The sequence below is a fragment of the Trachemys scripta genome, chromosome 16, assembly GCF_013100865.1.
Source record: "Trachemys scripta elegans isolate TJP31775 chromosome 16, CAS_Tse_1.0, whole genome shotgun sequence".
In the NCBI taxonomy this organism is placed as follows: Eukaryota; Metazoa; Chordata; order Testudines; family Emydidae; genus Trachemys; species Trachemys scripta.
Genome location: NC_048313.1, coordinates 25,785,289 through 25,803,665, shown reverse-complemented (window position 1 = coordinate 25,803,665; position 18,377 = coordinate 25,785,289). Strand labels below are relative to the sequence as shown.

The 18,377-nt window shown below is 54.0% G+C and overlaps 1 protein-coding gene across 1 annotated transcript in view; it reads left to right on the top strand.

Moving 5' to 3' along the window:
* Nucleotides 1–14,879: 14,879 nt before the first annotated feature.
* TUBB4A (tubulin beta 4A class IVa) overlaps nucleotides 14,880–18,377 on the top strand; it is a 10,140-nt gene continuing 6,642 nt past the window's right edge. Inside the window, exon 1 of the mRNA XM_034792348.1 lies at nucleotides 14,880–15,029. Within this exon, the coding sequence (XP_034648239.1) occupies nucleotides 14,973–15,029 (57 nt within the window). The 5' untranslated portion in view covers nucleotides 14,880–14,972. The remainder of the gene's footprint in view (nucleotides 15,030–18,377) is intronic.

Below are 18,377 nucleotides of genomic sequence, written 5' to 3'. Positions count from 1 at the left end.
TGTCTTCCTGGCAGGTGGTGGGCACCTGGGTGGGTGGGGGTGGGGCTGTGTGGTGGAATGAAGGGGGATTTGGGCAGGCATGTTTAGGAGCTGGGGCGGGAGCTGTGCCTGGAGGAGGATGGGGTGACGTGCCCTCACTCGGAGCAGGGCACCCCTTCCGACCACTCAATACAGCGGAGCCGGGTCCACGCTGAGATGGGCCCTTTGCCGCAGCCTGTGGCTATAAATAGGGGTTTTCCCCAGAAGTTGGGAGGCTTCCCAGAACTGAGGCCAGAGCCAGTGATAGGGGGAGGGGATGATAACACCCCAGCTGCCACATGGGGGGGGAACTGCCCCACCCAGACACTGATGATGGAGATCCAGTAGGGGGCGCTCTCTCCATGCAGGCAGCGCTCCCCCTAGTGCAACACTAGGGGGCGCTGTGATGCAGGGAGCAAGGTGGGGGCTCAGTAGGGGGCGCTTGGCCCACACAGTCAGTACTGACCCCAATGCCTCACTCTGTGCATGTGCGTGCCCCTCACGGCCTTCTGCTGGATGGGCTCAGCATTGCCTGACTGTGTGTCATAGCCCCTGTAGTGCTAGTGTCTAACGGAGATCCTCCCCTACATTCCTCTTCATAGTCAGCATTGGCCAGACCGGGCTGCTGCTCTCCCGGATTGGTGCCATATGGCTAGGAGCCCCTGCCAGCCTCTTCAACTCCCAACCCCCCTGCACCTCCCCCCAACACCCACATGTAGCTGGGCGACTCCCCTCCCCGCAGGGCCAGACCCGGGTCCCTGAGGTGGCAAGAACTGGCCGAACCAAATAAGAAGGGAGAGAATTGGGGGGGGAGGAGGGGGGCAGGGAGGGGGTCGGGGGGGGGGGCGGTTTACTCTGCAGGCTTTATGCTAGTGGGAGAGATTAGCAAGGCCTAGAGCACCACCTCCTGGCAGCAAGTGGTATTGCAGAGAGAGAGAGAGTGTGTGTGTGTGTGTGTGTGTCCTCCATCTCTGAAAGCCTCTTAACAGCTGAGACTCTCCATATATGAATATCTCCTCCCTCCTCGGCAGCCGAACCCAGCCTCTCCCCCCCGCCCCCTGCCCCAGGAGCCCACCTCACAGCTCCTGCCATCACCCCACTCCCTGGGGCCCTGCCCCCTCCTTCCCCTCCCTCTGGGGGAATCTGGGACCTGCTCTGGAGGTGATGGGGGACAGATCACTGGGCGGGGCAGGGTGGGTCCTTGGCTCATACCTGTCCTTTGAAAGGCCAGACGGAGATTTGGGCAGGATGGCTCAGCCCTAAAAATACCCCAAAGGGGGCTCAAGTTACCCAGAGAGGGGGGCGGGATATCACCGCTGGCCTTCGTGTGTCAGGGGACAGGGCTGCTGCTTCCTGGTGGAGAACAGACTTACTGTGGCAGTGAGGGGACCCAGGCAGGCACTGCAGTGGTGGGAGCTGGGAGCTGCTGGAGCTGAGGGTCAGGGGTTCTGGCACCTCTGGGGCTTTGGTTTAGATGCTGGATTCATCCCCCTTGCCAACTGGGATCTGTTCTGGGCTGGATATAGTCAGTGGGTGACAGAGCATGGGGCAGCCCTGACTGATCAGGGAGAGCACCCCACTCCCTGCGGCACCGTGCCGGGGTGAGCACAACGCTGGCTGCGAGGGGACAGCACCCCCAGCCTGCGTCACTCGCACCCGTTCAGCAGAAGCCCGGCGGGGGCTGTAAGTGGTTGTGACCCCCATACAACAACAGCAGCCCCTCCCCCCTTGTGGGAATCACACACACACCCCTCGTGGTGTCGGGCCTCCATTTGATACTGCTTCACAAATGCTCTGGGGTCAGACTCATTGAAGAAAGTAGAACCGTCCCCGCCACTAGAGGACCCCATAACACAGCAAATGCAGCTGGCTCCCTGCCCAGAGCTACATGGATAGACAATCATAGAATCACAGGACTGGAAGGGACCGTGAGAAGTCTTCTTGTCCAGTCCCCGGCACTCCTGGCAGGACTAAGTATTATCTAGACCATCCCTGGCAGGTGTCTGTCTAACCTGCTCTTAAAAATCTCCAGTGATGGAGATTCCACAACCTCCCTAGGCGATTTATCCCAGTGCTTAACCACCCTGACAGATAGGAAGTTTTTCCTAATGTCCAACCTAAACCCCCCTTGCTGCAATTTAAGCCCATTGCTTCTTGTCCTATCCTCAGAGGTTAAGAAGAACAATTTTTCTCCCTCCTCCTTGTAACAACCTTTTATCTATTTGAAAACTGTGATGTCCCCTCTCAGTCTTCTCTTCTCCAGACTAAACAAACCCAATTTTTTCAATCTTCCCTCATAGCTCATGTTTTCTAGTCCTTTAATCATTTTTGTTGCTCTTCTCTGGACTCTCTCCAATTTGTCCACATCTTTCCTGAAATGTGGCACCCAGAACTGGACCCAATACTCCAGTTGAGGCCAGGGCCGGCCCACAACATGTTGGCACCTGAGGTGGGGAGCTCAAATGACACCCCCATGCCCCCTCGCTTGGGCCAAAACTTTGAAAGGTCTCAATTCTGCCTTCTTCCTGTTCTACTCCTCCCATGGTCCCGCTCTGCTACCTACCCCAAGAAAGGAGAACTAACAACTTAAAATGCTTTGTTCAAAAATTTTAAGTGACACTTAACTTTCAAACGCCTGAACAGCAAATGTAACTTTGCTTGTCTGCATAGTAAACACTGGCATTTTTATCTGTTTGAATAATCAAAGTGGTGCTTTCCGTGCCTTCTTGGTTGCAAAGATTTGAACTGTTTCCTGAAGGTCCAAAGTCTGGGCAGCTCATGCTCTGTTGCAGGGGTGGGCAAACTTTTTGGCCCGAGGGCCACCTTGGGGTTGCAAAACTGTATGGAGGGCCGGGTAGGGAAATCTGTGCCTCCCCAAGCAGCCTGGCCCCCGCCCCCATCCGCCCCCTCCCACTTCCCGCCCCCTCACTGACCCCCCTCAGAACCCCCGACCCATCCAACCCCCTCTGCTCCTTGTACCCTGGCCACCCCTTCCCGGGACCAACTGCCCCCCGGGACCCCACCCCTTATCCAAATCCCCTGCTCCCAGTCCCCTGATTGCCCCCTGACACCTATCCACGCCCCCTGACAGCCCCCCTGGGATTTCCGTGTCTATCCAACCCCCTGCTCTCTGTCCCCTGACTGGCCCCTATCCACACCCCCACCCCCTGACAGGGACCCTATGCCTATTCAACCCCCCTGTTCCCCATCCCCTGACCCCTATCCACACCCCAGCCCCCTGACAGGCCCCGTGGGACTCCCATGCTTATCCAATCCCCCCATTCCCCGTCCCCTGACTGCCCCCCGCAACTTCCGCCCCTTATCCAACCCCCCAGCACCGGCCCCCTTACCATGCCGCTCAGAGCAGCACATCTGGCAGCTGCGCCGCCCGCCGGGAGCCAGACACACTGCCATGCAGCTCGGCAGAAGCACGCAACCCTGCCGCCCAGAGCGCTGCCCACGCGGTGGCGTGGCTGTGGGGGAGGGGCCGGGGGCTAGCTTCCCCGGCCGGGAGCTCAGGGGCTGGGCAGGATGGGCCCGTGGGTCGTATGTGGCCCACAGGCTGTAGTTTGCCCACCTCTGCTCTATTGAGATGGTTGCAAGAGCGACCGGCCTCTCCTGTGTCACTGTGGAGCGTAGATGTGTTTTTATTAACTTCAGCTTGGAGCAGCTGCGTTGTCCACTGGCAACGGTGACAGGACGTGTTAGAAGTATGCACAGAGCAACAAAAGCATTTGGAAAGAGGGAGGTCATCTTATTTGTGCACAGATATTCCAGAACAGCCTTTGGAGTTGATCCGGCTGAAATGTATCTTGAAAGGGTTTCGGTTCATCACCTAAATCACTCGCATCAATATCGCGCACGTCATCATGTGTCAACACTGTCTCCAGTGCCCTGCATTGCTGGTGTAGGCCTTCTTCAGGTATAGTGAGGAGTTTGGGAATATCCTACAACATCCCAAATATACTGCCGTGTTCCTTGAGCTGCATGAAACGTTCTTCAGCTGACTGTATTGCACAATCTCGCACCTCGTTAAAGAATTCAACTTTGAATTGTTGTTTGGGGTCTCTTATGGGATTATCCCGTGCCTCGTCATCAAAATGTCTTCTTCTTCGGTGACTCTTGTATTCTTGAATGGGTGGGGAAATAGCTTCAGTGTGAAGTTCTTCTGCCAACTTCTGTGCGCTCTTCAGAACGGTCTGAAATCCCTCATCTGACCGGTAAGACTGTAGGTATGACTTTGCTTTGTCCAGTTGTTCCATTGCTCCAGATAGATCAAGGTCAACACCTTGGAGTCTCTTGCTTACAACATTTATTTCAAACAGTGTGTCATACCACAACACTAAGCCCCACAGAAATGTGAAGTGATGTATGTTTCTGGTGATTCCATTTCCCTCTGCCACTGCTCTCCCACAAACAGTACCCGTCATACCATTATCCTCCATAATGGCAACTATGGCACCATCTATCATCCCAATGTGGTGTTTGATAGGCTTTATCGCCTCCACTCGACTTTCCCATCGTGTGGCACTCCGTGGTTTCAGTGTCAGAGAGGATGTTCCCAGATCTTGCTTCAAAATTTGCCATCGATGAGTTGATGCAGAGAAAAATACATAGATGCTTTGAATTACATTAAAAAATTCGGCAGCCTCACTAGAAGCTGATGCTGCATCACCGACCACCAAGTTCAATGAAGGAGAACCGCAGGGGACAAAAAAACCTCTCGGATCCGTGTCTGCACTCCTCTGTTCTTTCCTCTCATGTTGGCACCGTAGCCCTGACCTCTCATGGCAGCTATCACAATTCCCGTATCCTCCAGCTTTTTAAGAAGCACATTTGTCATACCAGCTCCTGTAGTATCATCAATGGCAAGAAATTCTAGAAAATGGTCTTGTGACGTTGCACTCTATATGATTTTATGAAAGTATGCTGATGAGCGTGAATATCATGTCACTGGAATATGCTTCATGCAAAAGGTCTCTTGGAAGGTATCATTACAAAGCTTATAATCTACGTGTGGTCATCCTATTTGTATAAATGTACACTCTTGTATCTGAAACTAGAAATATGAAATATCACTCTGAGGGCCTATTGTAATTACGCAAAGTGTGGGCCATTAATGGTGTATTGGAATCTTGATGGCTCCCATCAACCAGGACAATTGACTGTGGACGGCTCTGTTTACAGGCAGCCTTCCTCTGAGTCAGACTGGGAGGATTGAAGGCTTGGGGTCTTAGAGTGACATGTGAGCATGTCACCTGAACTGGAATCCATCTTTAACCTGGTGCTTTTCCATTGAGAAGGAGGGGTGGGAACCCAGAGGGACAAAGGATTCCGGCCTTGTGCAAAAGATATATAAGTGGGTGGAACAGAACAAAGGGGGGTGGCCATCATGAAAAATCCCCTAGCTACCACCTGAGCTGGAACAAGGGCTGTACCAGGGGAAAGCATTGTGCCCAGACTAGGAAGGCGTCCAGTCTGTTAATAAGTTGTTGTTTAAAAAAAAAAAAAAAATCTAAGGGTGAGATTTTATCTGTATTCAGTTTTATTACTGTACTAGGCTAAAACTTGTGTGTTCTATTTTATTTTGCTTGGCAATTCACTTTGTTCTGTCTGCTACTACTTGGAACCACTTAAATCCTACCTTATGTATTTAATAAAAACACTTTTTACTTATTCATTAATCCAAAGTGTGTATTAATACCTGGGGCGGGGGGGCAAACAGCTGTGCATATCTCTCTATCAGTGTTATAAAGGGCAAACAATTTATGAATTTACCCTGTATAAGCTTTATACAGGGTAAAACAAATTTATTTGGGGCTTCGACCCCATTGGGAGTTAAGCATCTGAGTGTTAAAAACAGAAACACTTCTTAAGTTGCTTTCAGTTAAGTCTGCAGCTCTGGGGCACATGATTCAGACCCTGGGTCAGTGTAGAAGCAGACTGACATGTCTGGCTCAACAAAACAGGGTGCTGGAGTCCCAAGCTGGCAAAAAAAGCAGGGGCAGAAGTAGTCTTGGCACATCCGTTGGCAGCCCCAAGGGGGTTTCTGTGATCCAACCCGTCACAGCTCTCTGACAGGCACCATTGCAGGGACATTTTCACTAGGTTCTGTTGTTGTTACAAAACGCACCATAAAGTAATTTGTTCCGTATGGCTGATGTCAGGTGTGCAGTCCAGAATAACAGAGTCATATCTTGCTGACTTCAGATCCGCCACAATCCTCTGTTTGACTTTTATGGCCAGTAACTGTATGATCTCATTTTGAACTGTTTTTCCAAGGTAGTGGTGCGTGTACATTTCTTGGGTGGTGACTCTTAGCTGCTCCTGGAGTACAGCATCAAACTCGGCCATCAGCTCCACAATTTTAAGGAAGTTTCCATTGTTTGGCATGTACGGCTGATCTGAAGTGCCACGCAGTGCTAGGTTTTGGGTAGCAAGCATTCTCACAATGGCAATGAGCCTTTTCAGAACATTTTGCCAGTAAAGAGACTCTGATGCAATCTTCTCTTGATGCTGATCATCTATGGTGGCCTTTAACCTTAGTCTCATCTCAAGTTCTTTCCACCTGTGGAATGCTCTCTGGTGATTTGCTGCCTTCTCATGGCATGCCAGATTTCTAGCCAGATTTTTCCAGTCCTTTGTTCCCGTAGAACCCAATGTGGCTGTAACATTAGACTGGAAGAGTTTGCAACAAAAACAGTATGCAGCATTCTGGGTTTTTGAGTACATAAGCCATGGCCTCTCTACTTTGTCACCATTGGGGATTTCACACCAGTAATGTGTTGGATGGAAACTTCTATTTTCATTGTCTTTGGGGAACATGAAGTTTTTCACTTGCTGTGGCCCATGCAGTGCAAGGAAGTCCCTCGGGCGACTGCTCAAGTGGGTCCACAGTCCTGGATCATCTAGACTTAAGGAACTCAAGTAGCAGCTGTTTCTTGTGCCTCCACCACACTCTTCTCTGAGCGACGCTTTTCTTCAGGAATGTGCAGGGTTCCATCCATTGGAGATGGAGATATGGATGCTGAAGTAGCTGCCAGGTCACCTGTGCTCTGACTAACTGGAAGATCAGGCGTCTCCTCACCACTCACTGGGGCCGGAAGGCTCACCGGGAACATTTGTGTCTGTGTATCTCAGAAGAGCTCCTTCCTGCTTAGATAGAAAAGCTTCCTTTGCTTGCTTGCTTCTTCTGAATGCTGCCCCAGAGGGGCGTTTTCTTCTTTCACTCATGACTGCTGTTCGGTGCCAGCTATAGTGGCTCTCAACACTCAGTTGAAGGGGACAAATAAGCAGGCTGGTAGCAGGGCCTGAGGGAGGGAAGATGTCATCGTCTTAAGGGCCTAACTGGCTCCTACTATTTCAGTTGACTGCCTGTTCTCCTCAAGTGGGTTCAGGGAAGCAGCAGGAAACAGGAAGCTCCCTGAGAAGTTGGTGTGAATCAGTCCAGGCTCCTGGGGGTGCTGGAGAGGTACATAAGAGGCTTCTCCTCTCTCTCTCCCTGCAGCTCCCGCTGCTTTCTGTTCTTCCCTCTTATCTTTTCTCCTGCCCACCTGTTATGTCTCTTGTGCCCTCCTTCCTCCAGCACAGCACTCCACCATCTCTGTGCATCGAGAGCAGAGAGAATACATACGCACCAGCGGCAGACACAATTTTCTACGCTCTGGGTCCTAGTGGTGCCCCTCCACAGTCTGGCACCTGAGGGTAAGGCCAGCCCTGGTTGAGGCCTAATGAGCGCGGAGTAGAGCGGAAGAATGACTTCTCGTGTCGTGCTCACAACACTCCTGCTAATACAGCCCAGAATGATGTTTGCGTTTTTTGCAACAGCATCACACTGTTGACTCATATTTAGCTTGTGATCCACTCTGACCCCCAGAGCCCTTTCTGCCGTACTCCTTCCTAGGCAGTCATTTCCCAGTTTGTGCGTGTGCAACTGCTTATTCCTTCCTAAGTGGAGTTCTTTGCATTTGTCCTTATTGAATTTCATCCTATTTACTTCAGACCATTTCTCCAGTTTGTCCAGATCATTTTGAACTTTAATCCTATCCTCCAAAGCACTTGCAGCCCCTCCCAGCTTGGTATCGTCCGCAAACTTTATAAGTGTCCTCTCTATACCATTAACTAAATCATTGAGGAAGATATTGATCAGAACCGGACCCAGAACCGATCCCTGCGAGACCCCACTCGTTATGTCCTTCCGGCATGACTGTGAACCACTGATAACTACTCTCTGGGAACGGTTTCCCAACCAGTTTTGCACCCACCATATAGTAGCTCTATCTCGGTTGTATTTCCCTGGTTTGTTTAGGAGAAGGTCATGCGAGATAGTGTCAAAAGCTTTACTAAAGTCAAGATATACCACATCTACTGCTTCCCCCATCTACAAGGCTTGTTACACTATCTATCTATCCCTATACACCTTCATCCATCCATCTCTATACACACCCATCTATCTACCTACCTATCCCTATACACACCTAGCTAGCTAGGTATCCTCATAGACTTCTACCTATCCATCATGCTGTTTGTAGTGCCTGGGGAGAGGGGGCCTCACTAATTACTATTAATACTCTATTCATCAACGGTAATTAATACTAATTAATCGTGAATTATCCCAAAGAATCTCCCATCTTAATAAGTGACCCAGGCCTTGAAAAAGTCCTGGCTCACCCCGGGGTGTCGCAACAGCTCGATGCCCACTAGGTGGCGCGAGGTCCCTAGCCAAAGTTAACCCCTGAGCCAGAGGTGGAACGAATGCAGCAGGGCTCAGCTGGGGGCAGTGCAACCCTTGTGTGGGCCCTGCAGAACCAGTGCGCATGTTGAGCCAAGCAGCTTTGTAAACACAACGTGTCCTGATTCAGGTGACCCACAGGTCTGGGGGGAGAAGGGTGGTAAAGCATCCCCAGCATCAGCTCTGCAACCTCTTCCAAACACTGGGAGGGGACTGGACCCCCACCCCCCCAACCCCATCTGGCTCTTCCCAAACCAATCCCAGATTCTTGTGGCTAGAACCAGAAATAACTCCCCCCCCACCTAGCTCCTGCTGGGCAGCCCCACTAGAGCCACTAGGGAGGGGGGGGGCTGACTGGGAACCCGCCCCAAACACTCCCGTGTGAGAGAAATCTCTAGGGAAAGGAGTAGGCCAGAGCCGGGGCCTCCGGGGAGCTCAGAGCTGGGGCTGGTAACCCTCAGCCTCCCACTGCCCTGCTCTCGCCACCTGTTGCATCCTGCCCTAACCTGGGTCCCCATCCCACAAGCCCCCACACAGGGTCATCCCCCATCGCCCCCCAGGCAGGGCTGACCCCAGCCACTGTGGCTCTTAGAGCAGGTGCTAATGGCTGAGCAAGGGGCCCATTGGACGCAAAGCAACCGGACAGCACTGTGCATCGGTCACTGGCACCAGGGAGACACCGGCACCCCCCGGGCAGGAATGGGCTGTCACTGTGTCTGGGCAGCGCCCGGTGCAACAGGCACATCCCTATCCCCCCTCTCACCTCACAATTGTACTGGCAGTAACCTACCTGATGAGCAAACCCCACAGGATTTTGGGCGCTGCAGGGATCTTTTAGCGTAGGTAAAAGAAGCATTGCTGTGGAGTGAATGCGGGAAGCTAAAAACACAAAAGAGTAAAGTAAACCAAGAGAGAGAGACGCATAACTTAACCATACAAGTTATTTATTGAATACTAGTGATAACTACACAAGACAGGCTAAACGACCATAACATACATTATTAAAGGTTGATACCTAAGGTAGAAAGGAAAACAGAGAAGGGGGGAGGGGAATCTCACCACTCCCTGAAGCTTGAACTGGTCGGGGTTCCCAGGTGATGGTGGTCACTCAGGGTCCTGAGGGCAGGAGACAGGCAGAGCCCCCAGCACGGTCAGTCAGGAGAAGATGGAGTCCCAGTGGAACTGATGCCTAGTTTGGATCTAAGCATCAGAACCCTGACTGGAGGGTGAGTAGGGATTTTTCTCGAGAAGATACAATGGTTGAAGGGAGAACACTAGATTTGTTTATAGGTAAACTGAGGACTCAAGGGTTTTCTTTAGGCTAGACAATAGGAGCTGAACACTCTTGGCTATGGGTGGTGTTTTCTTCCAGGGAGCTCACAATGCAACTAGGCAGCTTCAGTATTTTGGATATCAATCAAGGATTCCTTGTGCAAATTGAGATGTCTCCCTGTCCCACCTTTCATGCAGATGGGGCGAGGGGAGTGGTCTCTGCTCTCCATTCTGTATGCTAATGGAGATGTCTTAATCTTGTCACCCTTGTCAGGAGGGGTCTAGGTGTGTCTCCCAACGCCCTTCATTGTTCTCTGCAAGTCTTTTCTCGGATCGGTTTTGGTCCAAGCAGAGGTGGGGAGGGGGGTGTCCTTCATGAGTCAGACAGGCTGGATACTGCGCCCTGGTTCCCCAAGAACACAGAGCTGACTGGTATCACCGGGTGATTGGGGCAGGTGGGATAGTTTGGGGTGGGTCGGAGGCAGCTGCCCCGGGTGGTTGGGACAGATGTGGGGGTGGGGGGCTGTCCTGGGTGGTTGGGGCAGGAGGGATAGTTTGGGGCAGGTTGGGGGGGCTCTCCCAGGTTGTTTGGATCAGGTGGGATAGTTTGGGGCAGGTCGGAGGCAGCTGTCCCGGGTGGTTGGGGCAGATGGAGGGGGCGGGGGGCTGGTTTGGGGTAAGTGAGGGGACTGTCCTTAGTGCTAAGATTCCAATCCAGCTGCCTTTCTCCATCCAGCCCAAATAAGCCTAGAGGCTCTGGCCCCATGTACAGCAGCCAGGAGGGGCTGTGAGAAACCAAAGCCTGCAACACCTGCAATGCACATCCCCTCACAGCTGCCCTCGCCAGCCGGTCCAGTAGCCCCCACCCCACCCCAGAACACCGGCTGCCCCATTGGTTTCAGCACCCTGGATACAGTGGGCTCTGTGCATTGTGGTATGAGAGATTCCCAGCATGCACTTGGAGTCCCAGAATGCACTGGAGTGAACAGGCTGTAAGGGTACCAGGCTCTATAGGGTGGGCAATTCCCAGCATGTACTGGGGTGAATGTGACTAGAGGGGGCACCATGCACTGTGGGGTGGCCAGTTCCCAGCATGCACTGGGGTGAATGTGACTAGAGGGGGCACCACGCACTGGGGGGGTGACCAGTTCCCAGCATGCACTAGACTGGCAGCAGGGGGTGCTAACCTTGGAGATGCCCGCAGGAGCCTGCTATGAACAGTCTCCTGGGCAGGGAACAGGCCCCAGGAGCAATGAAGGGACAGGCTACTTCATGGGGCAAATTCTGCCTCCTCCATGACAGGGGCTTGGCCTGGGCAGGGGGGTAGCCTGGGGATCCTACAGGGATCAGAAGACCCCATTTCTGGTGAATTGGTGTCCCATTACCCAGGGTATGATTTGGATTGTTGCGTTCTCTCAATTCTCCAATCGGGGGGGCCTTTTACACAGCTTCGCTGCCACTCCTGGTCTGCTCACACCCAGCCACCAGCATGTAAATCTCTCCCCGCGATTCTGTATGAGTGCTCGAGCCAACCACTTGTGAGTTACACAGCACGGCAACGCCAGCAAACTCCCAGGCCCAGCCTTTCCCCTAGAAATGTGTGTCTTGCACTGCCCAGCACCCTCCAGTCCAGGACAACACGAGCTCATAGAAAATCCATCATTTATCAATAGAAAAAGACATGCCCAAATCCTGTTCTCCCAAATGACGTTTCCCCAAACACTTCAATCCAAACACACTGGTTTAGATAACACAGCAAAGCAAAAAGAAGAACAGGAGTACTTGTGGCACCTTAGAGACTAACAAATTTATTAGAGCATAAGCTTTCGTGGACTACAGCCCACAGCAAAGCAAATGTATTGACTACAGAAGAGAGATTTTAAGGGATTACAAGCAATGAGGCATGGAAGTCAGGATCAGTTACAAAGAAATAAAAGGTGCAACACAGCTAATACCAAACTTAACCAAGCAAAGAACTCTCTCACGGTCCGTTACAACAGCTGTACTCAAACTGGCTGATTCGTTCAGGCAGGATCTCCCCCAGTCCAGTACCCCTTCTTTTCTACACCACTGGTAAACAGATCATTTGGGCGGATTGCTTTCTCCTCTTAACGTCCTCTCAAGAAACAACTCCAGCTGGGGTTGATGACACAGAAAGCCTGAGTGGAGGGGAACTCCCAGCTGTTTCTTTGTCCAGATGTAGATTTTGGTGCTCACACCCTCTTTCCTGCCAAAGAACGGCCACTTAACTAGGTGATGGTCCACTGGATTTCATTGACACCAGGCTGAGGCCTGGGCCAGTTTTTGTCTCTAGGCAACTGGTTTGTCCTTGCTTGGAACCTGTCTTAGGCCACGTCTACACTAGCCCTTATGTCGGCAAAACTTTTTTCGCTCAGGGTTGTGAAAAAACCACCCCCCTGAGTGACATAAATTTTGCTGGCATAAGGGCTCATGTGCACAGTGCTATGTCGGCGGGAGACGCTCTCCCACTCGTTAAGTTGTATTTATGATGTCAATGGGAGAGCTCTCTCCCATGGGCATAACACGGCTACACGATACAGCTGTGCCACCGGAAGCTTGTTAGTGTAGACATGGCCTCAGTAGTCTCCTACAGTGGAACTCTACATCTTTATACCCAATGCTGCCACACATATTTCTTCAATACAATAATGTTCAGCGAATTATGAGTTTTCGGATGATACCTCACGAGGCATACTTTGTACAAAATTCATCACCTGTCTATGAAAGGGGTGAACATAGGCGTACAGACTGTCACAACTAGTACTCTCAGAGCTGCGAAGGCACAGAGCAATTCCAATGCTGCCATATTGGTCTGGTTTTAACGTATACTGTCACTCAGCTATGTTTTCTGAGGCTTCCACTTGGGGTGCGCAGGAAAATCAAGAGGGGAAACTCCCACAATTTAACACCCAGAGGCAAAGCAAGGGCTTGTTTGTAGCAACAAGGCTGAGGATGGCGCTGGAGTGCAGCTGTAATCATTTGGAGCTGTGTGGTTTAGCCTTTAATTTCCATCCACATAAAGGCATGAGAGGCCTTCCCCTCTAGGGGGCACTGGCTCAGCTCCAGCCCCAGCCCGGGGGGATAGGATCTGGGGGTCTTTCCCCTGTAGGGGACACTGGCTCTGATCTAGATTCTGGGTGGGGGACTGGCTGGCTCAGGGGGGCTGGGAATGGGATCTGGGGCCTTTCCCCTATAAGGTTTCAGAGGGGTAGCCGTGTTAGTCTGTGTCAGCAAAAACAACGAGGAGTCCTCGTGGCGCCTTAGAGACTAACACATTTATTTGGGCATAAGCTTTCATGGGCTAGAACCCACTTCATCGGATGCACGGGGTGGAAAATACAGTAGGAAGATATATACCACAGTATATGAAAAAATTCAGACCTGAATAAAGACTGACAGTGGATGGGGTCACTACAAAAACTAATTTCTCCATGCTAATTTGCCCCTACTGGTACTCACACCTTCTTGTTAACTGTTTGAAATGAGCCACCCTGATTACCACTTCAAAAGTGATTTTTTTCCTCCTGTTGATAATCGCCCACTTTAATTGATTTGTCTCAACCCCCCACTGGGTAAGGCAACTCCCATCTTTTCATGTACCGCTATAGATATATCTTCCTACTGTATTTTCCACTCCATGCATCCGATGAAGTGGGTTCTAGCCCACAAAAGTTTATGCCCAAATAAAGTTGTTAGTCTCTAAGGTGCCACAAAGACTCCTCGTTGTTTCTCCTCTAAGGGGCACCAGTTCCTCTCCCCCACACAGGTGAGGCTGATCTAGATGAACCTATCCCCTAATCTGGAGCAACCGGTGGCCAGGTACTGGCCTAGATGGGCCCCTTCCTGCTCTGATCTACCTGGCAATGCTAACGGTGAAGGAGTGAGGTCATCAGCACTCCCGAGCGGGCAGGATACATCCAGTCCCAGCACTTGGGCTGTTCCCCTGGGACATATCACTTCCCTCCAGAGCACAGTACTCAGGGAAAACTGGTACTTTTGGCCTACTTTCCCTGTGCTCCACCCTGGTCTGTTACTCTAGAACACCTCATCTTTCCTGCTTGGCACCCCCTGCACCCCATCTTTCCTGCTTGGCACCCCCTGCACCCTGTTTTCTATCTCAGCCTTATAGGAGCTCCCCCACTTTTTTCCACCTCTCTTCCCCCTCACACCGCAGACCCCCACCCCCCTTCAGTAAATCCCAAGGAAAACTTAATAAACCCCACATTCATCTGGGGGGTAAGCAGAGCACAGCTTTCTTCCAGGATGGGTGGAGTCTTGGGTGAGCCCAGGCCGGGGTTGCAGAGTGCATGGGGTTATTGGGTGTGGGGTGCAGGGCGAGGGGATGTAGGTGATGCTGTAGTTGAGGGTATGGAGAATTTGGGGGGGCAAGGTGCAGCAGGCTGGGAGAGTCTGCAGACCATGCATGGGGGTGCAGGTGAGAGTGCGGACGCTGAGTGCTGGGGCAGTTTGGGGCGCCGAAGGCAGGGCCTGGGAACTCAGAAGCTATTAGGGACACCGGATGCATGGAGAGGAATGCAGGGCACAGGAGGGGTTAAAGACACCGGTTGCAGGAGCACGGGGGGGCCCGATGCACGCGTGGGTGCAGGGCGCATGAGGGAAAGGAGCAGGGGTACGCATGGAGCGGGGCTGCGGGGCGCTTTTGGGGGGAGAAGTAGCCGGGGTGCATCCGTGGGGGGGGGCGCGCTGCATGGAGAGGGGCTCCGGGGCGCACTGGAGCCGGGGTGCAGCTCCGGGCGCGCGCAGCGAGGTGTATCACGCGTGGGGGGAGCAGCCAGGCAGCTCCGGCCCATGCGCAAATTGCGCATCGGCTCCGGCTGTCCCGCCCCTCCCCGTCTCCCCCGGGCTCCATTTAAAGGCGCATGCGAGGCCGCTGAAGGATTAAGGGGAGAGCCGCAGACGGAGCGAGACCATGCGGGAGATCGTGCACCTACAGGCCGGGCAATGCGGCAACCAGATCGGGGCCAAGGTCAGGGCGGGGCCCTGGGGGTGGGGGCATGAAGGCCGCTGGGGATCGGGACCCCTAGGGGGGAGCTGGGGTGGTGGGTCCGCAGGATCTCAGCCCTGACCCTGCTGGGGCGGGTAGGGGCTCTGGGACACCCCCTTTACCCACTGGTTTGGATTTCCCTGCCAGGGTCCCAAGTCCAGTGCGACCCCCACCTCTGTCAGTGCCCTGCTGATTGGGGGGACCCCTTACTAGGCGCTTGAGTGTGGGGCTGGTAACCGGATCGGACAGCTTGTAATTCTGTGCTCAATCTGGGTGGGGGGTCTGGCTGGGGTACCCCCCTTGCCCACCCCAAGTCCTTTCTGTGCCCCGATCCCGCCTGCCTGGAGAAGGACACACCGAGCAGCTGTTTGCTGCAGTGTGGAGAGTGGGCAGAAGGGCTGGCTCCCAGCCCCCCCCCCCCCCCCCTGAAATAACCGCGGATCTACAGGGCGGCCCTTCCCCCCCCCCCCAGGACGAAAATGCAGCTTTTCCCCCCACTGCAGGCGAAGATCCGTGGGATGGGGGGCGTTGGGGGAGAAATCTGCCATTGCCGCATGACTGCGGCTGGGTGGAAAGGCTGCCCTGCATACATTCACAATGGCTCCCTTCAGGGGAAGCTGTCCTTTGCAGGGAGCGCCTGTGGGGACGGGGGGGGGGAGCCTTGACCTGTCTCTTCTTCTGTGGCATCAGTCCAGAGGCTCTCTAGTCTCCTAAAATAGCCCCTGGCTTCCCCCTCTGTTTGCCCCATGCAGGGGCGGCTGGGCAGGGTGGGTCTCTCGCAGTGGCATGAGACTAGCGATGAACATGGCTTCTCCGGCTGCTGGGCCCCGGATCTGTGCGGCTGGTTCTTCCTACACGCAGCCGGTGATTCACCAGAGAACCGGGTGAATTAGTCACCGCCGGGGCAGGAGTGGGGCGCAGGATCGGGTGGCAGTGAGATTCCAGGCCAGGCAGGCAGGGATGTGCCGGCCCATCTGCTCAGCTGCCAGGCAAGGGAAAGAGATCTGAGCAATGCGGGAATAATGCCCAGCCTTTCCCTTGGGGGAGCTGCTCCTCTCAAATGCCTGAGCGACCCACCCATCCCAGAGGGGCTAGAAACAAGGATGCGGCTCCCTACGGCTCTGGCCCGAGCCTCCCCTGCCAGACCTCGTAAAGGAAAGCCTGACAGGTACAGTTTGATGCTAGACAACATATGGCGGCTCCCCCCTCCCCTCCCCCCAGTCTCTGTATTGGCCTGGTCGCCCCATGCTGGAGTGGCAAGGGGCTGGGATGGCAAAGCACCGAACCTGTACCAGGTCCCTCTCTCCGTGGAGTGGTGCCACCTGGGTATAAATGTGGAGTGAATCTGAAAGAATTGGTGTGGCTGTCTCTGATCAGGAGCGTGGCTGTATTGCCGGTTGCACCTGTTACATGGGCTCCATTCCAGCCCATAGCCCCTGTCTGGGTTGGAGTCCTGGTCCACTTGTCTCTCTCAACATCCTCCAGCTGGGGTATTAAAACCCTGCGATCTTGATCTTCCCACCATCGTCTCCGGCTGTCCGACTAGAAGCCAGGTCCCCTGGCGTGGCAAGCCCGGGGCACCTTGGATCAAAATGCCGGGCTCGGGTTGGAGCTTGTTGGCAGCCAGGGCCACCCTGGGGGAATCTTGCCAGTTCTGGCACAGTGCTGTCCCCGTGGCGTCTGGCGTGTCAAGATGCGGCTGGTTTTGGGGTGGGAGCTGAGGGTATAAAGTTGTGAGCATTGGGGAGCAAACAGCCCGGCTGAGCCTCGAAGAGGAGGCAACGGGTCACGGTGGGGGAATACCCCTCCCAGCCCTAGTCAGCAATGAATCTCCTCTCAAAGGCAGGACTGCTGGGAGCTGGTTCGCTCCCTGCCTGATGCTGCGGTAGCTGCATGACTGATCCAGAAGCGGCACTTTCACTTAAGACGGGAGCCTTCCCAGCATGCACTTGGGGGGCCTTATCGGCCGAGCTGGTACCTCGCCTGCCTGGCATTGCATCAGCATCGTAAATCCTTTGTTACGGGGGCGGGGGGAAAAAATATATCTCAGAACCAGAGTAATTAACCTGCCATGGCCTAGCTCAAAGGGCGGCTTCCCGGGCCGGGTGGGGATTGCAGAGCGCTGAGTTCATGGGACAAAGGTCAAAAGTGGGACCCTGGAGGCCTGGTTGGAGAGGGCGGATCTGGCCCTACAAGGCAGCTGTGGGCTGGTGACTCCCTCGAACAGGGAGTTCTCCCAGGCGTTCAGAACAGTGGCTGGTCTCGGCCCTGAGTTTCTCTATCTGCCCTGCCAGGCCCTGTGTGGGGATGGCCTGGTGGCTAGGCCAGACGCTGGCCGGCGTTGGCTCATAGGTGGCGGGGGCCGGCCCAGAGCATCAGGCCAAGTCACCAGGTGGGGTGGACTTGTCCTGCTGCCAGTGGAAGTGGGGCACATCCTGATGCAGGCCATGTCACCTCTCCTTCAGGTGGGGACGTTGGCAATGGTGCACAGTGGCTGGGGCGTCCGGCTGCTCCATCTGCACTGGGGGGGGAGGAAGGAGGTGTCCTAGGATCGCCCCTTTCTCCTAATAGACAGTTGATCTGCAGGGTCAACCTAAAAGCCCCTGGCAGCCCTACTTGCCTGATGTCTGCCCCCCCCCCCCACACACACACACACACCACCCAATGGCTAAGGCTGCTGGCGGGTGTTGCTAGGATGGCTTTGGGGGTGCAGATCCAGCCCACTCGGATAGCATTTTCCCCAAACATCTGTCCGCCCCTGGGATCTGAAGGCTTTTAACCAAAACCAGGAAAGAGACACCCAGTGGTGGTGCTAGCCCTTTGGGGGGGGGGGGGCATAAGCAGGAATATTTTGGGGTCCCCCAACACTAAAACAGGCATGTTCTTATGAAAATAATAATAGCAAATGGGGGCCCCCCCTTGAGCTGCTCGGGGCCCTAAGCAATCGCTTTGTCTGTTTACACGGTGACACCCCAATTTCACCCTTCCCTGTAGGCTGGGGGTGGGGGGAGTTGCCTTGCCTGTTGTTGGCTCACCCATAGCAAGGCCATGGTGCAGGGGGGCAGCTGATGTGTATGGGGCGGGGGGGATTCTGCCCAGTGTGGCTATGGGAAGCCTGGCCCTGGGTGGTAATGGGCACAGGGTTCCTGTTCCCACTGCCTCCTGCAGACTGACCCAAGCTCGGGCCCCTGCGGTTACAGGCCCCTCTGCAAAGGGGGCTGGCGCTGCCCCTCCCCTGCCCCTTTTTGGTTGCCTGTCGCTTTAAAAAGCCGAACCTGCCGGTGCAGGGTGGAGGAATCTGCATGGGGATGGGGGGGGGGGGGGGGGGGG